This window comes from Astatotilapia calliptera, chromosome 7, assembly GCF_900246225.1.
Source record: "Astatotilapia calliptera chromosome 7, fAstCal1.2, whole genome shotgun sequence".
Lineage (NCBI taxonomy): Eukaryota > Metazoa > Chordata > Actinopteri > Cichliformes > Cichlidae > Astatotilapia > Astatotilapia calliptera.
Window position 1 is genome coordinate 59,484,330 of NC_039308.1, and position 22,236 is coordinate 59,506,565.

The 22,236-nt window shown below is 40.5% G+C and overlaps 1 protein-coding gene across 4 annotated transcripts in view; it reads left to right on the plus strand.

The window, feature by feature from the left end:
• Nucleotides 1-22,236, plus strand: part of LOC113026928 (serine/threonine-protein kinase WNK1-like) — a 31,197-nt gene that overhangs the window by 264 nt on the left and 8,697 nt on the right. For 2 of the 4 annotated variants that reach the window (XM_026176233.1, XM_026176234.1), the window contains exons 2-9: nucleotides 1,623-2,877; nucleotides 16,306-16,478; nucleotides 17,063-17,283; nucleotides 18,951-19,108; nucleotides 20,633-20,721; nucleotides 20,802-21,021; nucleotides 21,143-21,244; nucleotides 21,408-21,750. In XM_026176233.1, coding sequence (XP_026032018.1) covers nucleotides 2,092-2,877; nucleotides 16,306-16,478; nucleotides 17,063-17,283; nucleotides 18,951-19,108; nucleotides 20,633-20,721; nucleotides 20,802-21,021; nucleotides 21,143-21,244; nucleotides 21,408-21,750 — 2,092 coding nt within the window. In that variant the 5' untranslated portion in view covers nucleotides 1,623-2,091. Of the gene's footprint in view, nucleotides 1-48; nucleotides 419-1,622; nucleotides 2,878-16,305; nucleotides 16,479-17,062; nucleotides 17,284-18,950; nucleotides 19,109-20,632; nucleotides 20,722-20,801; nucleotides 21,022-21,142; nucleotides 21,245-21,407; nucleotides 21,751-22,236 lie in introns of those variants that run through there. The other 2 variants (XM_026176232.1, XM_026176231.1) reach the window with 2 other exon arrangements.

The following is a 22,236-nucleotide window of genomic DNA, read 5'->3' on the forward strand; positions in this document are numbered from 1 at the left end:
TAGCGCTTGGCGAGCTAACCTGCTAGCTACTAGCAATATTAAACTCACAAGCGCTAAGGAGTTAAACTCAGCTTATCATTATCAAACAGAAATTATTTTTTAAATAACGTAAGATAGTCTACCACTCAGCTATGGATATTTGACTTGAGTCAACAAATTCAAACAAACAAACAAAATAAAATCGCTAACTGCGTAATAACAACAACAAACAAGCGCTAATGTTATCAGATGGCGTTAAATTGAATGGAGCAGCCAGGAGGCGGGTCTAAGCGCGTTAGGCCACAAGAAAGACCCGCCTAGCTAGCTTTGAGTAGATGGGTAACAGTCATTGCTTTGGTAGCTGTTCAACCTATTACACCGGTCTAGCGCATCCGGTGTGATGTTAACCACTCGGGGATGGAAACGGGACCCGAATATGGTAAAGTTGCGAATTATAGCTTATTTTTAACGCTTACAGCGGCGTTAAAACGACGAGAGTGGTGCCAGTAATGTGAAATTGTAAATTATTAAAAGGGAATATATTTAAAGACGTGACGCGGAAATTGGTCACCGTCGGTTATCGGTTCCCTGTTAAGGATTAGCCAGCGCCAGCTAACTAGCTGTTTGCTAGCCGTACTCGTTAGCTCGCTAACAAAGAGCCTCTCCTCCTCCTCGCTTTGAACGAGAAAGTCGCTGTAGTTATTTCAAATTGATGTGCTGTCGCACATACGCAATGAGGACAGATGTGTGTGCATGAGAGGATTAAATTAACTCCGACTCATATTGTGTTAATTTGCGCAGCCGTTTGTTTTATTTTTCTGAATGTTATTACAGCCAACGTTATCCGGTTTAGTTCTGACATTATGGTTGCCTGGTCAGGTAATGGCTGCAGCCGTGGCAGGATAAAGATGAATAAGTAACAAAATTTTCAACGCAAGGTTGCATGATTAAAGCAGGAGAGGAATGCCAAGCTGCCACTGCTGTCATAAAATGCTAGATGGCCCCTGTCTTTTGCGGATACAGTAAAAATGTTTATGGCCTTATGCGGCTTTAAGAAGTGTATTATAAACTGCGTTAGCCTTTCTGACAATATTAATTGACATTAAAAATGCTAATAATATTTTTCGCTTATATTGAAAACATTGCTTGCATTTTGTAACAAATCTCAGGTGCAGAATCAAATGTCATTGTCGCCTCCCTTGTCATATAGTTAAAATGCTTAGTTTTGCTGTGCAGTAGTTATAGATGATAGCTTGTTTAGTTAACCTGTCAGTTGAATTGTATTTTAATGGAGCACAGCTGAACAATACCACTTTAAAGGGAAATTTGCCATGTGTCACATGTGCTAGGGTAAGACCGAAAATCTTTTGAGTGTAGATCTTATTTCTAAACCATAAATGATCTGGTGGTTAAGTGTATTGCACTGTAAATGAAGTCATGTTTTAATTCTTAGATTCTGGTCTATAAGCTGTACTTAGCACTAAAACAGAGTTGTTAAACTTTTGTTAAACTGTATACACTGTAAATTCTGTCTGCAAGACTAGATTAGACTAGATTTTCACAAGTCTTGTTGACATTTGACATAATTTTGGCTACTTTTCAAAACATGTCAGGAAGCTTTTGTTTTGTATTTTCTCTTGCAGTAATACTGGACTGGAACAAATTGAGACTGTCAGCTCATCCCGCCTTTGCCTGGACTGGGGAGTTTAGTGCCTGTGCCTGTTGTAGGCTGTGTGTGTTTGTTCCTCACCAGTGATTCCTTATGCTTGATCGAAGCTGCACCCTGTGTCGTACAGGATGGATGGTGTGGACTTAAAGAGACCTGTATATCAACATCAGCACTTTGTGTTCTGCTGCAGTGTTCAGTCCCTCTCCATTTGTAAGAGAACGCATCTCGTCTTACACCTTCAGTCCCCGAAATATATTTATAAAGATAGTCTTTGAGCAATAAAAAGGGAGAGCTGGAGATAGACATTGTAAATCTTTCTCTTTTTTTCCTTTTTGAAGCACAGCTAGATATTGCTTACATAAGCCAAAATGGCAAGCATGAAAATATCCTTATTTTAATTTTTCAGTTATCGTACCTCCTTAACTCTTAGTGTGGGTGGTGGGATGTCGGAAAAGCCAGACGACAAAATGGTGAAGTTCCTGGCTCCCCCTCAGAAAAGTGGAAATGCCCCTAGTTCTGGTTCAGATTCGATGGTTGGTGAGGGTCGGCCAGTGGAAGTGAGACGCCGGCATCACACCATGGAACGCGATCGATGTAACCCTGAACACCGTTTTCTACGTCGCAGTGTCATCAGTGATTCTAATGCCACAGCTTTGGCCCTTCCTTTACCCAGCAAGATCCCCATCCCTACGTCTCAGCTGGTTCAGCCACAGGAAGCAGTCCTCCAGCAGCAAAAGACTGCTGGTACTTACTCACCCAAGACTGAACCAAGTTTATCTCAAAATGAGAAGTCTGTGGATGATGGAAAAGAGGGAGAAGGAAAAGATATAGAAATAGCCAGGGTGGCTGTAGTGCCTTCACAGCAAGAGCCTGCTAGAGTGCGTGACATCTGTGATGGAGAGGCAGTAGTAGCAGCTCACACGACACCCAGCCTGGAAACAGAATTGCCAATTCAAGTTGAACCTGAAAGCGGCACTGAGGTGAAGGTACAACACGAGGAAGGAGAGGAGGCAGATAAGGACGCCAGAGCCCGAGCAGAGGCAGAGCAGCGGGAAGCTGAGAAAAAAGTCCAAGAAGACATCGAGGAGGCTGAAACCAAAGCAGTGGGCACATCACCTGATGGACGGTTCCTGAAGTTTGACATAGAAATTGGACGTGGCTCTTTCAAGACAGTCTACAAGGGCTTGGACACCGAGACCACTGTGGAGGTGGCTTGGTGTGAATTGCAGGTATGAAAACGATTGTATACAACGATTGTACTTTGTAACACACACATATTGCCTCATTTCCCCCCGCTTTTTTTTTTTGTTTTTGTATTATTTTTTGTATGAGTCAAAATAATTTCCGTTCACCCTGTTACCTGAGCTGCAGCTACTATCATTTCCTTTCAACCAAGCATAGCCAGCATTTCCTGATTGTTTCGCTCTACATTTTTCATCAAAACAGCCAAAGAAAACTTCCCATTTCCTGATTTGACTTCACTCTAAGAGACTGGGAAGTTATTTGGTGCTATCAGTGCTTCTTTGATAAATGATTATTCCTTTATTCTTTGAACACAGGAAATTACCTTTTGACCAAATGTGTGCAGAATTGTTGTAGTCATGATAATGATTTTCCACACTTACTGTTCACACTGTTAGAGGATACTGCTAGAAAATCTAAATCTAGTTTCTGGTATCTAGTGTAGAAATATAGAAAATGCAACTGAGCAGATTCTTGAAACATCACTTTACTCCCAGATAATGGGACCTTTTGAAGCTTTGACTAAAATTACATAAAAGATTATAAATCTCAGAAATCCCATTACTACTACTGCTACTACTACTCGGCTAATAATGGCAACAGCAGGAATATTTAAGTTGACTTTATTAACATTCAGCGTTCTTAGTCACAGATCTGACCTTTGACCTACTTTTGAGTGGACTTGTTTTACCCCCCCCCCCCCTTTTTTTTTTTTTTTTTTTTTTTTTTTTTTTGGCTTGTAAAAAAATTTGTTCTGCTGTCTGTCCAGTTATAGCAACTATATAGCCCAGAGCAAAGTTTAACCTCATTCACCACATGAATGTTTGCTCTCACTGTCATGCTTTACCCTGCCATGAGAGCAGTAGGACTCACATGGCTGCGGAGAGAACCACAGTAACACATGCTCACTGGTTTCAGAACAATGTGAAGATTACGGGCAAGTTCCCCTCCCCCTCTCACACAATCTCACGCATGCTCAATGCATTCCTTTTTTGAATGCTTGCCTGAATGTAAAATGGGTCAAATTCCTCACTGAGGAATCTCCTGCAGGCTGACCTGCCAAGGCCTGCTTGTGAACCATCAGTCCACCTCCCACTCTCTTTCAGCTTTCTCACATTTTACTTTCCTAAATCTCAAATATCTTATGTATAATACTTGGGTGTTAGTGCAGTATAAGATGGGATACATTTTTAGTTGTGGTTTAAACTGCATTTAGTGGTGATTTTTTTTTTTTTTTTTTTTTTTTTTTTTTTTTAAATTTAATTTGACCTCAAGACAGACTTCTTGCAGCCCCTGAACTTTCCACTAAGGTTGTTCATAGTAACATTTTTATTTTCTTCTTGAGCTCTCAGTTAGTATCACATCTGCAATTTGAGTGAACATAACATCTTACCCAGTAAATTTATGTTGAATTATTCAGAAGAGGGGGGGTTTCGGGGTCTGTCACTTCCCAAGCCAAATATGCAGATCCATCCGCTGTGGCGACCCTTTGGGAAATTAAGGGAGCAGCAAAAGCGTTTCCAAACAGCTGAGTTGTACTATTCTTGTTAAAGTCTCTTTCTGTCATTCTGCCTTTAGTTGAGCTAAATCTGCCACAACCTACTAAGAGAGAAGTCAGTTTGGGGTTTTAGAAAAGAGTGAAAGTGAACTGCTGCAATGGAAGGACAGAAACAAAAACCAGAACAAAGATACAGCTTCTAAAACAGAAAAAAAAAAAATCTTTTATCTCAATATGAGACTGAAGAAGTCACTTGGATGGGTGACGAAATATTTCTCCCACTGAAAATGCTATGTCCAGATGAACAGAATCAACCTTTTGGGTTTTATCGCAATACTTTTGCTTTCATTAGTAATGAAACCCATAAATGTAACTGAATTCTAGTTAGGTTTTTGTTCACTTGGCCCTCTTTGCTTTTTCCTTCCACTGCCACCTCAGAAGTTTCAGAGCTAGAAACTTCAGCTGTACGTGAGAAGCTGAAATCCCCTTTACACGTCAGAGGTTTTTAATGTAGTCCCACGGTCATCCAGGTGTTAGCATGCCTTCAAGATGTACAGAGATGGTAACACTGGGTGGTATATGTTTACACACATTATTTTATTTAGATATGTTATCTTACCCTAGTTTCATTAGTCCAGTGTTAGGGGCATTTGATGATACTAGAGGTGCATATATTTAACGTAACAATTACAATGAGATTTAAGATTGAGTTGTTTAAGAAAGGAGTAGAGATCCAAGAAGTTAATTTAATTGGCGTCCTGCTAATACTTGAGTCATTGATGCACAATAAAGCTTGCAACATATTTGTTAAGAATTTGGCGTGCCAGCTATGAGCAATAGCGTATCTTGTGGCTGCTTGCTGGTGAAACGAGCCAGGCAGGTTTCCCCTTATAGGACCTTCAGTTTATCTCTAACATGATTAAAATGAAATGGTCACATTTGTAGTCCCATGCCTTAATGCTCTTTATATACACATACACACACAAATAAACATGTAAATCTTTTTTTTTAATTCATACATTTTTTTAGAGATTATGTAGATGTAAATAAACCTTAAATTCTTCTGCAGTTTGATTTCACTCTGACCAAAGGCAGCAATTGCAGGATATGCAGCAACTTTGCCTGAAAACTGTCTTTGAAATTTTAATGAAGTGGCCCTGGCTTTTTCAACCTATAAGGCAATCTGTGCTATAATTGACTGAGAATTTTTATTTGTTCACCTTTATTCACCCACTAATGAACCCCCACAGTTGTTTCACACTGCAGACATGTCTGAAGGATAAGTAGGTCACCCCAGAGAGGAAGTTGAGGAGGGACCAAAAATAAAAAAAGAAGAAATTAAGGAACCTCCCCCTTTGGCTCACTATTGCATTTTCAACTATTCAGTCTTCCAGTTGCTGCTTCCACGCCTCCTTCCTCTCAAATACAGATTGAAAGATGAGTAAGAATACTCCAGGCATCCTGTATAAACTATGGCAGCCCTCTGTCCAGCTGGCCGATGGCATCCGCTGGAAGTGACATGCTACAAGTATTTTAACAGAGACCTCATCACATTTCATGAATCAAGGTTTTCAGGTTTACTGTAAGAGTTTAATTTTCTAATTGTGACAAATTTGGATAGAAATGTCACTGAGGAAAGCATTAATGGGATTGCTCACTAAAAGCACAAGGTAGGCGGTAAACCCTATCTCAGCCTGAGGTCAAAGATTGGTGACACGAGGAACAACTATGTTGTACCAGTTTTACAAACAACAGTAGAACAGAAATACTTGGTGTGATACTGGTTCCCTTCTCACTCTTACTGTATAAAGGTCATGTCCTTTTTAGCTTGAGTCACTGATTTAGATTTTGAGAACACTATGGTAATTTCTAACCTTTATTCAGTCAGGGTCATGCAGAATATTTCTTCACAGAAAGAACATTTTTGGGTGGCTTTTTATTTAACCTGTAGGGAGCTGGTGAGGAAAAACTAACTTTGCAGTTGTTGTTTTTTTAATTGTATGGTTGGACTTTCACTCTTTGAATGCCATTCTGAACAAAAATTTTATTCCATAGGTTTCAAAGTGATACTATCAAACATATCAAATTTAAAAATACATTTAAAGCACCACATGCTTGAGTTTAGTTTGTAGAAAATAAAAGCAGCCACTGTAGTAGTATTGATCAGAAACATTTTAACAATATTCCCCACATGTTAAGGTTGTTTATTAATGGATGAAGGTTTTAAATACAGTTGCAAACTTAATGTTAAACTCTGCTTAAGTTTCAGATTTTAACAAATAAGAAGGAAGACAGATGACCTTTCAGTGGTTGTTTATCTATATAGTTTAAGAACTTTTTTTCTTTTTTGGGGTGGGGTGAGGGGTGATATACTCAGTAAGCACTGTATTGGTTTCTCTTCTAATTTGACTGGATATCTGTTTTTAATTCAAAGTCAATTAAAATGTGATAATAATACTATTAGATTGTGAAAGAGCCTGGATCTGGCAACTTTTTTTTTTCTTACTCCCTGATAATTTGCGTGGCAGTCACCGTGATCTTTGACCTCGATGTCATGTTACATTGTTAAGAGAACACCAAATATTTCCACAGATGCTGCATTTAATGCAACTAAATAGCAAACGGTGACACTTTTTAACATGGCTTTCAGCTGTTTGTCACATCTTAGCCAGAGGGCTCCATCTTGACCTTAGTGTCAGTGTTAGAGCCGAGATAGAGCTGATCCTCGGCATTATCGTTAGCATTTTTTCCTTTGTCTATTTTTAGGCCTGTTAGGCCAGGTGTAGCACTGAATTTAGACTTCTGTTTAGGCGTTATGAAATAGCGTATAATGTTCTTCCAGCAGAAGTCCCGCCACATGTTGGAGTTAGTCGTGGTAAACTGTGTCTCCCAGATCCGTGCCCACCCATCTTCTGTAATCACAATGTCCATTTCTTTTTCCCATTTCTGCTTTATGTAAATCGTTGAGTGCCCTTTGAGCTTAGTCAGACATTTATACAGTTTACTTATCAAGGCTCTGTTACTCCCAGAGTAATAAGCATCAATGAAAATATTAACAATCGAGAAGTCTCCACGGACACAGCTCTTCAGTCTTTTGCCAATATAGTCACGGAGTTGCAAGTATCGAAAAAAGTCTTGTTTCCCGAGATCGTAAGTCTTGCATAGGGTATCAAAAGCCATAATTTTAGATTTTACAATAACCAAACACCCAGCAGTGATTCCATGCCACACCCATTGTTTAAATCTACTATCGTGGGAAGCAGGTAGAAAATCAGGGTCATACGCTGGCCACCTCAGAAGTTTTATCTCTTCCTGGAGTTGCGCCTGCTTGACCACTCCCCTCCATATTTTTAATGTAAAAGTGACCCAGTGGCTGGGCGTCAAGGTATCGTCCAAATCAGAAGCCGCGTGACCAAGTCTAGACTGGATTGGCGTGTCTGAGAGAGACATCTCAATAGTCTTCCACCTCGCACAAAAAGATGGATTACACCAACACACCAAGGACCTCAGCTGAGCAGATAAGTAGTAATTCCTTAATGAAGGTAGAGCCAAGCCCCCTTTGTCTTTCGGCAACTGCAAAGTAGAGAACTTCACCCTTGGTCTTTTGTTAAGCCAAATGAATCTCGAAATCTGCTTATTCCATTCCCTGAATTGCTTCTCTGGAATTTGAATAGGTAAAGCAAGAAAAAGAGAGTAGTTTGGGGAGAATATTCATTTTAATTATCTGTATCCTGTTGCCAAGGTCGAGAGGGAGCAAGGCCCAAATGTTGAGATCGCTATATATTTCTCTATTAATACGACTGTAATTAATATCGTACAGTTGTGTCAGATCTCTAGGCAGAAACACTCCCAAATATTTGATAGCAGTTGCCTCCCAATTAAACTTGAATTTTGCCAGTAGTGTCTGGTCCGGAGAAAAATTAAATGACAGAACTTGAGTTTTTTTGACATTAAGGACATACCCTGAATACAGGCCATATGTTTCCAACATCCCCATTAACACTGGTATACCTGAGCTGGGATCCATGATTGTCACCAAGACATCATCTGCGTATAAACACACCTTGTACTCGTCCCCTCCTATTACAATCCCTTTCAACGATGTTTCCTGACGTATAGCCTGGGCTAGAGGTTCGATAAACAAGTTGAAGAGGTAGGGGCTTGCTGGACACCCCTGTCTACATCCTCGTTCTAAAAAAATAGTATCGGAGAGGCTACCGTTAATTTTTATTCTGGCAGTAGGGAGAGAATAAAGAGCTTGGAAACATCTTATAAACTCGCTACAGAAACCAAATCTTTTCATCACTAGGAAGAGGAAGTCCCAATTCACTGAATCATATGCTTTTTCAGCATCTAAGCTAAGAATAATTTAGCTTTTTTTCTTATTATTAATGTGTTCGATGATGTGTAAAGCTCGTCTAATATTATCGTGGGTTTGTCTATTTTTCAAGAAACCCGTTTGGTCTTCATCAATCAAAGAAGGCATTACAGCATCCATTCTTCGCACCAAAATAGTTGTGTATAGTTTATAGTCTGAGTTCAGGACACTTATCGGCCTATAAGATTTGCAGTTTAGTCTATCCTGTCCCCCCTTTGGCAAAACCGATATGAAGGCCTCCTTCAAAGAGGGAGGTACCAGACCTCCTTTCAAAATGTAGTTAAAACTAGTTTCCAACAGGGGAAGAAGGCTTTCCCTCATGGTTTTGTACCATTCGGCAGGGAGCCCGTCGGTACCTGGTGATTTATTGGATTTAAGGCTGGAGATAGCTTTAATTATTTCTTCCCGAGATATTAAGGACGTTAACTTACTATTTGCTTCTTGACCAATCGTAGGCAGGTCTAAGGAATTCAAAAAGTCAGTCATCTTATTTACATCACCCTGAGTAGATTGACTATATAAGGATTTGTAATACTTTTCAAACGCTTTTTGAATTTTATCCAGGTCAGTTACAACATTGTTACCAACCGGGTCTCTAATCTTATAAATATTATTTTCAGCTTGCTGTTTTCTAATCCGCCACGCCAACTGCTTCGCCGCCTTAGGCCCCGCCTCATAATACCTCTGTTTCATGAACCTTATGTTTTTCTCTACTTCTTCGCTCAATATCTTATCTATCTCCTGCTTAATCTGTCTGATCTGATGGGTTACTGTAGTATTTTTATCCTTTAGACCTTACTGTTCCAAGGCCATTAATCTATTCTGCAGTTGTAACAATTCTTGTGACTTTTTCTTTTTAATCATGGTCGACCACGCAATTATTTTTCCTCTGAGGACAGCTTTGGCTGCATCCCATACAATACTGTGATTTGTCTCTCCATTATCATTGTCCTGCAGGTACAAGTTAAGATCGGCTGTCATTTGTTTCACAAAAGCGGGGTCATTTAACATACCGGTATTTAGTCTCCACAAAGTTGTCTTCCGTGTCCCGTCCAAATGTAACGTTATATAAATTCCACTGTGGTCAGAGACATCTCTTGGACCTATTCTGCAATCTTTTATCCTGTGTAAATCCCTATTAAACATAAAACCGTAATCTATCCTCGAATACACTGAGTGTCGAGCAGAGTAAAAAGTGAATCCTGACGCTGACCCATGGATAGATCGCCACACGTCAATAAGCCCTAATTCCGTTAACATTCCTTTAACCCGTTTCCCTCCAGACGTGCTTTTCCTGTCCCTATTATTTGAGTCTAATCTGGGATTTAACAGTAAATTAAAATCTCCTGCACAAATAAGAGTTCCCACCGTTTCCTTAGAGATCAAATCAAATATCTTCTTAAAGAAGCTTGCGTTGCTTCCTGGGGGTGCATAGACATTTAATAGTGTGACCGTCTTATTCTCTATTCTACCTTTTACTAAAACAAACCGACCTTCCTTATCACTTATAGTAGATATATGTTCAAATTTTATTTTATTTGAGATAAGGATAGCTACTCCTCGTTTTTTCCCGGCCCTATACGATGAATAAAATGTATGTCTGAAACCCATCTTTTTTTAATTTCTCATGTTCTGCATTAGTTTCTTGCCAATATGCCAAGTCTACTGTCTCCTTTTTCAATTTGGCAATTAATTTGCTTCTTTTAATAGGGCTATTCAGGCCATTTACATTTAGTGACAGCATTTTATAGAAATTATAAGCCATCAAGTGGATATGTGGAATACAACATAATCAACCCAGACCTCAGAAGATCACAACCAGAACTCACTGAACAACAAACACACAAAACATTAACAGGAGCTTCCAATACAAAGGATATAACAGCATCCTTTGACATTGAGGGGACTGGCCACAGGGTGGGGCCCCTCATCCGACAAGAGGGGAGTGACCGACAAAAAAGGGCAAAAAATAAACGAAACAGTCTCTTATCGCTACTAGACATAACGTGGTGGTTCTCTAACCATGTCCGTAGGCACCAACCTAAAGAAATATGAATTCTGAAGGATACGAAAGTCAGTGTTCCTGCGGTTAGATTATCAAAACTCTACCGCCAGCTATCTCACCGTTGTCCCGCCATCAGCTGTTCACTCGTCTGCTGACACTTTTTCTTGCTCCCTCCGGAATGCTTGGAGTTTTTCCCGCACGTGCTGCTGGAAGCCGCCCCCGCAGTGTGCTGTCTGCGTTTCCCAAGGAAGTAGCTGCTTTATCGTGTCCTCTGTCATCCTGTTGGTTTGGTTCCCCAAGGTGATCTTACCCACGGCTATTCCCCGCTTTCTTAAATCCTCGGCAGCTTGGCTCGCGGTATTATATAGGACATTGCCTGACGCATAAAACACTCGCATCTTACTTAGTGGTGTCTGGAAACGGATCCCATTGTCCTTCAAAGCCTTCTTAACTGGGATATATTCCCGTCTCCTTTTCTGCACTTCCAGGGAGTAGTCATGATCGAAATACACCCGTTTGTTTTGGATATGTACCCCTTTGTTCCACGCCGTGCGGAGAATCTCTTCTTTAACAGAGAACCGGAGGAAGCGCACTATTATTGAGCGTGGTGGGGCGTTCGGGGGTGGTTTCAGTCCCAACGCGCGGTGTGCGCGCTCAATGCCGAGAGCACGGTCCGGGCCGAAATCTTCGCCTAGGTGGTCTTTGATCAGATTTTCAACAAAGGTAGTCACCGACGAGCCCTCCGAGTTTTCCGGTACGCCGTAGATCCGGATGTTTTTGCGCCTAGCGCGGCCCTCCATATCGGACACCTTTTCCTGAAGCGCCCGTTGATTTTCCAACAGCTGCACAAGTGTATCCCTAACACCAATGTCCCAGCGTTCCGAGTCAGCCATGTTGTCCTCGACGTGCTTTAGCCGACCAGTCATCTCCTCCACCTGATCCGCCATCTCGCGTAATCTTTGATTCAATTCCTTAGAGAGTTCGGCCATTTGCTTCTTTACATCCTCCCGAAATTCCGTACCGAATGCTTTGAAGTCACTCTTCAATTCGGTTCGCAATGTAGCCATTTCGGCCACCAGTACGCTACTCACAGCATCCCGAAGCCAACCCAGACCTTCACCTCGGTCGCCATCTTGTCCCGATGCGAGGCTTGCCTCACTAGCCGCGGCGTCCTTCTCCATTTCACAGTCAAGAATGTTTCGTAGCCCGTATCCTCCCTTTTTAGATTTATCCCCACTCATTCTTGAGTCGAAAAATGGCAATGTAGCCCTAATACAGCTCTCGAGTCCGAGGAAACACACGGTTGGTGCCGGAGGTCACTCTCTATGCGGCCATGCGGTGCTACGAGCCACCGGAAGTCCCCCGCTATTTGTCTTTTCAAATTATCCTGGACTTCTTTCAGCTCAGCGACAATGTTAGCTTCAATTGCCTCCATAGCTCCGTGTAGCTTTAGCTTGCTAGCACCGGCAACTTCTTTCGGTGAAAAAACTCCTTCCGCCGCACTTTCTTGCCGAATTCCTCTTCTTTCTCTTGTTACCCCTTGGCATACAACTATGAATATTCTTAGTTGTGTTATAACATGTCAATTTTCAAGGGGTAACCAGACCGCCCAGGAGCTGAAAGATTATGCTGCAACCAGTTTCCTCACCATCCGGAAGTCCGCTTCAAACACCTTTAAACTAAAATCATCACTCAACATAGTGTTATTCTTCCATAAGTCTCAGAAGATACATTTATGCATATTCAGTAATCAGTTGAAAGAGCTATGTTGTGCTATTACTGTGATAAAACTGATTAGGTACAAGTAGAATAAAAGGGTCAGTAACTACATCCAGAATAATTAAACATACTAGGAATGGTTATTCTGGAAGACATTGCTATTTTAGTATAGTTTATGTTGGTCATTTTAGTTTTTCCATTGTTTTCAGTTTTTCTTGATGGGTTATTACTGTTTGGAAAGTCCCTGTCTGATATCGCTGCTGTTTTCTTTATCTAGTCAGTCACTAATTTTGACCCAAGAATATTTATTTTATTTTATTTGTAAATATCCTAAAGGCAACTAAATATAAGGGGAGAAATGCGTTGTTTAAAGTTCCTATTGACACAAAGTCACTTAAAAATGAAAGAGTTATTTTGACACCATTTCAGTTGACCTCACTGCACGGGATTTCTGGAGACAGTTGGGTACTTTCCCAGTGACAGTATAAGCAAGACATGACACAGACCAGAGAGCTCTTTAAAGTAACAGTCAAAAGAGGGTGTGATGTGTTGTCGTCCCTTTTTCGTTTAACTTTCATTGACAAAGCAAGGGAAAGGCGTGCCTGGAGTATGTGGAAGATCTTCATGTCCCTGACCATGTTGCACAGCCCCACTGCTGAGGGTCTTGTACCACCAAATTCTCTGGTGGGAACCTGTGATAAATAATTCTCAAGCTGAAGGAACATGTGGAATCAGCTTGGTTACCTTGTACCTCTCTGAAATCAGCTCACGGATAATAGCGGACCAAACGGAATGTAGCTTTGGCAGCTGTAGAAGCAAAAATGGGAATTCAAAAATTGAATTCAGCAAGGACATAAAGGATGGCTTTCACTCAGTGTTGGCAGAAATTCTGGCAAAACCCAAACACTTCAGAAAGGGGAAGCAGTGCTTTGTACACAGTGCATGCAGTGGAGATTGAGTGCTTCACGCTTCACCTGGACACAATTTGGGGTGTATAGGACATGCTAGAGTGGGGATTTCTATAGACCGATCAATTTTGTGCGTCTATAAAGTGAGCTAGGGGGATTTCAAGCAAGTTAAATTTGATCTTAACTGCAAACTATTCTGTTCTTAAAAGATTGCACCCCACCCAAACTGCTCTCAAATTACTGTGCACAGTTGTGGCAGGCTTGTAGCATGCTGGCTCCAGACTGGACCTTGTTTTTGCCTATTTGTTTTAAGGAGTTTCATGTGGCCCTTTTGAAGGCAGTATTAGACTTTGGCTTTGTCTTTTTATTCAGTTTGTACATCAGCATGTCATGGCCTTTACCTGCCCACCACCTACTGATGCCAACCTTTTTTTTTTTTCCATTCTTTTTTTTTAATTTAAAAAAAAAGTTAAATGATAAATGATGGCCTATAGTAAAATCAAAGTAAGTTAAATATAAATATAATGTACATAGAGAGAGCGCTGCATAAACAAAACAAAAGTACCTCAGTAAAGTCTGGACGTTTTAGGGCTAGATCAGATGATCCTGAACTCCTCCCTGGTCCTAGTGATGTTCCATAGTGATGGTCGTAGTAGATGGCTGCCCCCTCCCTGAGCCTGGTTCTGCTAAAGGGTTCTTCCTGTTAAAGAGGAGTTTTTCCCTCCCCACCGTCACCAAGTGCTTGGTCATAAGGGGTTGCCTAGGGGTTTTCTTTTTATTATTGTAGGGTCTTTACCCTACAATATAGGATGTTTTGAGACAACTTGTTGTCACTTAGTGTTTTCTCTGGGCTGGAATGGTGATCACTCCTTCAGAGGCATAGGCTGCTAAGCCTGTACCAGAGGGGTGGTTTTGTACCTACAATGCAAATGCTTGTATTCATACAAAGGTTTCATATTTGGGCGGGTGGAGGTTTGGGTGTTGCTCTGAGGCTGTGAATACTGCTGTTGATGTTTTGCATGACTGTTTTGACAGAGGGAAAATTACTGTCCAGCTAGATAAATGGATAAATCCTCTGGAAAGTAGGTCATTAGGTCCAGTTGCAGTTTCAGTTGGTGGAACCTTAATTCTTCCATCTTCTGTCACTGGTGTTTCCTTTCAGTGATTCCAGATTTATTGTCCTTCCTTACTCCTTATTGTTGCTCCTCAAATTTTTTTTCCCTCAGTTTATCAATTTGTTTCCCTCAGACATTACGCAAACATCCAAGATATCTCCCGTTAAGGCTTTTTGGTCAGTTATGTTTTTGTTCAAGTGATGTCAGTTACTGGAACATTTTTGCTATCACATACTTGCAGTCAAGAGCTCACACTGCACTAAAACAATGGGCTGAATTTCCTGGACAGCCTGGCCTATGGCCAGTTTTACCAGGCTTGTTTAACTTCTATGGGTTTACTGCTCTGTAGTCATACAGCCTATAAATGTAGGTCATGCTAGCAATTGACAGGAAACTAGAGTTTTTTACCCTGCAACATTTTTGTTAATACCCAGAAACTACAGGAGGATTTAATGTCATTCCTTCTGCATGCATCAGTCAGTTGATGGAATTTTAAGTCACACTTGACCAACAATGCTATCAGGTGTACATACATACTGCTATGATTCATTGACAGTTCATCAGCTGCCAGACACTTGACTCTTTGCTGAGAATACAGCGTCAGCCTCAGTTGCGCAATTGGCTCTATATATTCATTGTTTATCTGTGATTGTTCACGTTTTAAATTGTCTTACTGACTAAATTACTATAGTTACTCTCATCTTTGGATGTGTGGCAGTGAAAATCTGAAACCATAACATGGAATCATGTATATTGATCGTGTTAACACGATTTGATAGTGGTGGAATAGGGGTTTTCTTGCTCAAAAAAAGATGACTCTGCACATGAGTACAGATCGTTTTCTTATACTTGACGTAATGTTTTGGGTTTGTTTGTTTTTTAAATTTCCCTGTTATTTTGGGCCATTCAATTAATGTAACAGGAGCCCTGGGCTAAAGTAAATTAAATGCCACTATCTGTCTTAAATCTTTAGTTACAAGGTTTTTACTTTAACTGTGTATTTTTAAAGTATATTTTTAAAAAATTTTTTTAGCCAAGCTTGATGCATTATTTCTTTGACATGATTGTCTTCATTGTGCTGATATCCCATATTTCTTACTGAGCACTGGCTCTTCTAGCATTTTGTTTTTCTTTACCCAAGGGCAAACAGAGTTGGGTGCGTTTTTTTAGTATGCAGTCATCTTCAATAGAAAACAGGCAGCCACATTCCTATATCCTACTGTATTTTTCCTTTTAGAAGAAGAATGTATACTTTATTGATCCCCTTGGGGAAATTCCTCTCTGCATTTAACCCATTCACTCAGTGAAGCAGTGGGCAGCCATTGGGCGCCCGGGGAGCAGTGTGTAGGGACAGTACCTTGCTCAGGGGTACCGCAGGGTAGCCGTTCAGTGGATTTGAACCACCGACCTTCCGATCATGGGGCCACCACTCTACCTACTGAGCTATCCCTGCCCCTCTTTTATCAAAGCATATGTGAAATTTTTGAAAAACTAAAAGCATCTTGAAAACCTTTTCTTAGTTAAACTGCTAGTGGATTAAGAAATACTTTGTATGAATGTGTCTTTGTAGGTTTTCATTCATCCAGCTTAGAAGCTCCAAGCCCCTTAGCCTTTGTAGGAATGGGTGAATTCAGATACTAAAGAACAGATGTAGAGTTCAGGTGTTCCTAATGATAATTTTTTTTATTACCACACTGTACATTGTACCTTTTTATTATTCCGAATTACATGTGCATCTGTATAAATGGTGCTGCACTCACTGAGTGAAATCTTCCTTTTTCATCCCTTGTAGGATCGTAAGCTTTCGAAGTCGGAACGGCAGCGTTTTAAGGAGGAGGCTGGCATGTTAAAGGGACTACAACATCCCAACATTGTTCGCTTTTACGACTCCTGGGAAGGACCCTCCAAAGGCAGGAAGTGCATTGTGTTGGTCACAGAGCTCATGACTTCTGGGACACTCAAAACGTGAGTTACGGTGGCAGGGGATTTGTAGATGCAGGGCATATTCAGTATACACACTGTAATAGGATGGGTTCATCTTGTTTTGACTTACAGTTGATGTACAGATGTAAAAGTTCAGATGTAAAAAGCAAAACAAAAAAACCTCAAAACCATAATCTTAAAGTGGACTCTGAAGTTGATGTGGAGCCAGTGCAAGTGACATAGAACTTAGAAGACTTAGTTAGAAGCCTTGCAGTTGCATTCTGAACAACTTGCAGCTGAACACACATGATTGGTAGTTGACACTGAAGTATTAAATTGTTATATATTCATAAATTTTAACTTGGCTGGTCCGCATGTCAGTGTTAGCTTTTTAACTACTAGAAGTTAGCCGATAACCACAGAAGCAATGTAGTTAGCAGCTGATACATTAATGTGAAAACATGATCAGTCCAGCATGTGTGTAACATTAACAGACTGTTAATTTCACAGGATAACCAATTCTTTTTTATTAAAGTGTTTTTTCTCTCAAGAAAAAGCCCAATGTTTAAGCTGAAAGTATAGAAAGTATTTTACCCTAGTGAATAATATGATCTGCTTTCCTGTAGATATCTGAAGCGGTTCAAGGTGATGAAAATTAAAGTGCTGCGGAGCTGGTGTAGACAAATCCTGAAGGGCCTCCACTTTCTTCACACTCGGGCTCCTCCAATCATCCACAGAGACCTTAAATGTGACAACATTTTCATCACAGGCCCCACAGGGTCTGTCAAGATTGGAGATTTGGGACTGGCCACTCTCAAACGCGCATCCTTTGCCAAAAGTGTTATAGGTACGAATCCAGTGGGTTTTCTGTTTTCTGTCCTGCAATGGGACAGTACCTTTTCTGGGGCCATGATAACATGTTTTATGGAAAATTATGGTGTGTAGATAAGAGATTGTTTTTCTGACGATGTGGTTCAAAAACAGACCACAGCGTTTCAGCTGTCTCTCAAACCACAGCTCAAAAGGAGGCCAAATACTGTGGTAATCTTAGGAAGATAACCACAAGGTTTTCTCTCTCTGCACTCATACAGTAACTAATCAAGTTTGGTCTTTGTACAGAGTATTTCTGTTCTATGTTTCTCCACAAAGAGAGAGTTGTTTTTTTTTCCCAGGCATCTACTGAATGTAAGTAGCGCCTAACATTTCTACTACTGTTAAATATTAATATTATGGTAGTTGTCGTGCCTTCTTGCAGGCTAACCTGGCCATGGCAAAAGGTATGGCCTTTGCTCCTGTCTTAGACTGGTCTTTGTTCTGTGGTTTGGAAATATGTGGTCTGTTTGCCAGTTTTACCAATGATGTTTAACATCTCTTTCTATGGGTTTGCCTCAACAGGTTTTTTATTTTTATTTTTATTTTTTTGGTGTTTGTCTCTTGATGTTTTTGAAAATATTTGCAGGACTGCAGAATCTTTTTGCTCCATCTTTGTGTCCAGGGAGCTCTCCCCACTTTCTCTCTGTCAGCGTTTTGCAGTTTGTTTGTTTTTTGTTTTGTTTTGTTTTCTTTTCTTTTCTTTTGTTTTCTTTCTTTTCTTTTTCTTTTCCCTTTCACAGTCTTGGGTATGCTTTTAAAATGTAGGCTCTAGCCTCAGCTGTGCCCCATTCTGCTGTTTGGAATGAATAGGGTACTGCTGTTCATTGAGTAAGTATGATCTTTTATGGGCCTGGTAAGTCTGACAGTGTGCTGTCATACGCATCAATATCAGAAAAATACATTCAAATAACCAAATGAGTTTTTCTGTGTAAGACCTGAGATTGAATATAAAATAATCTACTAATATAAAAAGGCTTATGTGCACGGACACACTGTTGAGCACTGTTACTAGCTATGGGATCTGCTTCTCTCAGCCTTGACCATAACACTTTCTTCCTGCAGGGGAGGATGAAATGGTAAGTCAGACATCGAAAGGTGGGTGTACTATAAAAGGGAATGTTATTGTGGCTGTAAGGTAAGGTCTTGACAAAAGTTATTTCCATAGCTAGTCCTGTTTACATTACAGGGTCAATTGGCATTACTGTGAACAAATTCCACTTCGGCATGGGTATTATTCCTGAGTGGTTCATTTTAGAGGTAATATTTGAATGGTGCAATGTTATTTATTCAGGCTAACCAGTGTGTCCTGCACATTGGTTATCTCAGCTACACGTGTATATCCCATCATGTTAAGGTCTTACACAGACAAACACGTGCCTTCTTCTCAACAGTCTAACTGAGCCCAGCTTCTCCCTCCTTTTTTGTTTTCTCTCTTTTTTGCTTTCCTCCCCCTTTTTTCTTTTTCCTCTTTCTTCCAACTTTCATCTCACAGGTTCTACTCCAGGGGATTTCAACAGGCTGGTCAATCTCCTCATCCTCCTCTTCCTCAACCCCTCATGGGTTAGAGGAGCAGAGGAGCAATGGGTTGTGAGAAGCCCACTCAATCAGTAAGGGAGTTCTGAATAGTTGTTTTGATTTAAGGTACCCCTGAGTTCATGGCGCCTGAGATGTATGAGGAGAAGTACGACGAGTCAGTGGATGTGTATGCCTTTGGAATGTGCATGCTGGAGATGGCCACCTCAGAGTACCCTTACTCAGAGTGCCAGAATGCTGCACAGATCTACCGCAGAGTTACCAGCGTAAGTCGTCTTTTCAACCCTCCAGTCACCCCTCTGCCCTGCGTTCACCTCTTCCTGTGTGCCAAGAAGGCTAATGTCCACTTCTGGAATCATTTCATGTTCCTGCTGACATGTCTTTAGTTTGCATTACTTTTATTTCTTCTGCTCTGATAATACTATTTATCTTATTATTCTGTTTGAAGAACCTACAAGTTTAAAAAGAACAGAAGCTATTAATCCTAATAATCCTCCCTTGTCTTCCTTCTTTCCTGTATGTTAATTAAGCCATTAGAGTTGACTAATATAACACTAAACAAGTTCAGACCTGCTGTTTTCTGAATAACCAGCATGAGTCTTGTATGATCCCAGAGGGGCAGTGACTGTAAAAGGAAAAACACATTTTGTTTATTCATACGGATCATACTAATAGATGGCAATCCGCAGTCACCTATGGTTCATTTTCATGCAATCACTGGACACTTGGAGATAAAGCAGTTGAACTCACTCTGAGAGTGCTAGCTATAAAATTTCTTTTGAAGTCTATAGCAATACCTTCAGTTTATCATTAACCACAAAATAAAAATGGTCTTTCCACTCCATTGAACAGAGCATGTTCTTTGACATTTACCCCTGTGCTACGCTGAGTCATTGGAGTTATAAAAGCTTTTAAGGATGTAGTGTCACATGCTCTGGCTGTATTGTTAACTGCAGGAAAAATTGACTTTTTTCTTTCTTTTTTTTTTTCTGGCTTTTAACTCAACTGCTCAGTTCAGTCTTAAATTTTCCGGCACTTTCATTTGTCATGGCTTCAATTCATCGCCTCTCACCAGCCGTCCATTACTTTCTTATGCACTGTTTCTTCCAACCACTTATATTTCCCCTTCCACTCAAATGTGCATCTTGGTCAGTACCCCCTATTTTTGATGTTTGACCTTTTCTGAACATAGTAAAGTATCTGCATGTTCATGCTCTTCTTTAAAAAGGAAAAGGTTTCTCTGAGCTCAGCTAAATTCAGAGCTTAAAGGCAAGTGAGTCTGCAGGCTAGCAGTATGACATTAGAAATATTTTAAAAGCTATTGCTTCCCCACTAGGCATTTTGCACCAGTGTTGAGATTGTACACCTACGTTGCATATAATACTAAGTTTATTGTTTTTAAGGCACAAATGGAATGTGGGAAGTATAACTTGTAAAACTTAAATTTATCAATGAGGAAGGATTGGATGACATTTAAAGAATTTTTTTTTAAAATAAATTTTGAAATGGAAAAAAGAAAACAAAAGACGCATTATTAAAAGCTGTTGAAAATTCCAAACGGGGTTCTTTTAACTTTCCAGGCAGAAAGAATTTCTTTCTCTTCACATTCTTTGTCAAAAGTGAAAGGGGAAGTTGGGTTAAGATGTTTGTCACTTCAAATGCCAACTGTTTTTGGTAGTGATATCAGGTCTCTGAGCTGAAAAACACAACAAGGTATGGGGCATTATCCAGTATAAGAAAAGATGCAGTGAAGACAATCATTCTCATTCAGAGTTCTGTGTTTCCTTTAGGGGGTGAAGCCAGGCAGCTTTGACAAGGTGGCCATTCCTGAAGTGAAGGAGATCATCGAGGGATGTATTCGTCAGAACAAGGACGAGAGGTCTCTTACTGAGCAAGTTCAGGGTGGTCTGCCTCACTACAAAAATGTCTTTTTGCTCACTGCTTGTTTCATTTGCCTAGGTACTCGATCAAGGACTTGCTGAACCATGCCTTCTTCCAGGAGGATACAGGCGTGCGTGTGGAGCTGGCAGAAGAGGAGGATGGAGAGATGCAAGCTATTAAGCTGTGGTTGAGAATTGAGGATGTAAAAAAACTCAAGGGGAAGTACAAAGACAGCGAAGCCATTGAGTTTTCTTTTGACCTCATCAAAGATGTTCCAGAGGATGTGGCTCAGGAAATGGTGAATTGAGCTTTAATGTTCTAGGCAGACTAATTGTGTTGGTGCATGACAAACAATATGTTTGTTTGTTTGCAGTTTTTAAACGTTTACTGATGAACCTTTTGTCGCATTTTTGTTATAGGTTGACTCTGGTTATGTGTGTGAAGGTGACCACAAGACCATTGCGAAAGCCATAAAAGACAGAGTTTCTCTAATCAATCTTAAGAGGGCTCAGCGGAAGCAGGTATGATCGTTGCCCATCTACTGTTATGGTCACTGTTTACGTGCATGATTTTGTTAGATTTTTTTTTTTTAAATCTCAGCCACATGATCTAGGTGATATGCTTTAGTGTTTTCAAGGTGGGGTTCTTCTGGGTGATTTTATGTGTTCTCTCCTGTCTTTAAAGGTCAGAGAAGATCAGGAGAAGAGAAGGCTTGAAGAAGAACAGCAATCACAGCCCCCACAGCAAACAGGCCAACAGTCTGGCATAGAGGCGACTCAGTCACAGCCCGTTTCACAGCATGCATCTTACATGCCTCCACAGCCTAACCAACAAAGCTCACAGATGTCTGTCCAACCAGCAGCTCAACAGGGCCTTCAGACGTCTAACTACAACACTCAATCGCAGGGCGTTTCTTATGTTCCCCAGTCAACTGGGCAAATCCCAGTACAGAATCAGAGCTTAGCTGCTGTTCAGCCAGAGTCCGAAGAGCCCGAGAGTGACCAGCAGCTGCAGCACACTGGAGGTGGTATGTATCAAAGTAACAACACTTAACACTTCAGTGTATTGAAAATAAATATTGAGTATAAAAACTGAGTCAAGCAATCCCCCCCCCCCCCCCCCCAAAAAAAAACAAACAAACAAACAAACAAAAACAAAACATGGAAGTTGCTGGTTTGTGTGTTTGTTTTTCGTTTAGCTTAAAATAAAGAGGAATAATAACCAGTTTGGTTTTAGTTAGTACCCCACTTGCGCTCCTGCGTCCTCATGACTCCATGCAGTCACACCTTGTTGCACCAGTGCCCTGCTGCAGAGCCTATACATAACCATAATTTCACAAGCATACCAAGCAATGATTTTTTTTTTTCAGGAGCTCAGAATAGTATTGTATTTCCCCTGTGCATACACTACGTATACTAGTTGTTGTACTTAAGTGAATTTATTAAAACATATTCTGAATCTGTTGTTTAAGGGGAAATGGCTAAAACATTGTTACTTTAAATAATTCTACAAT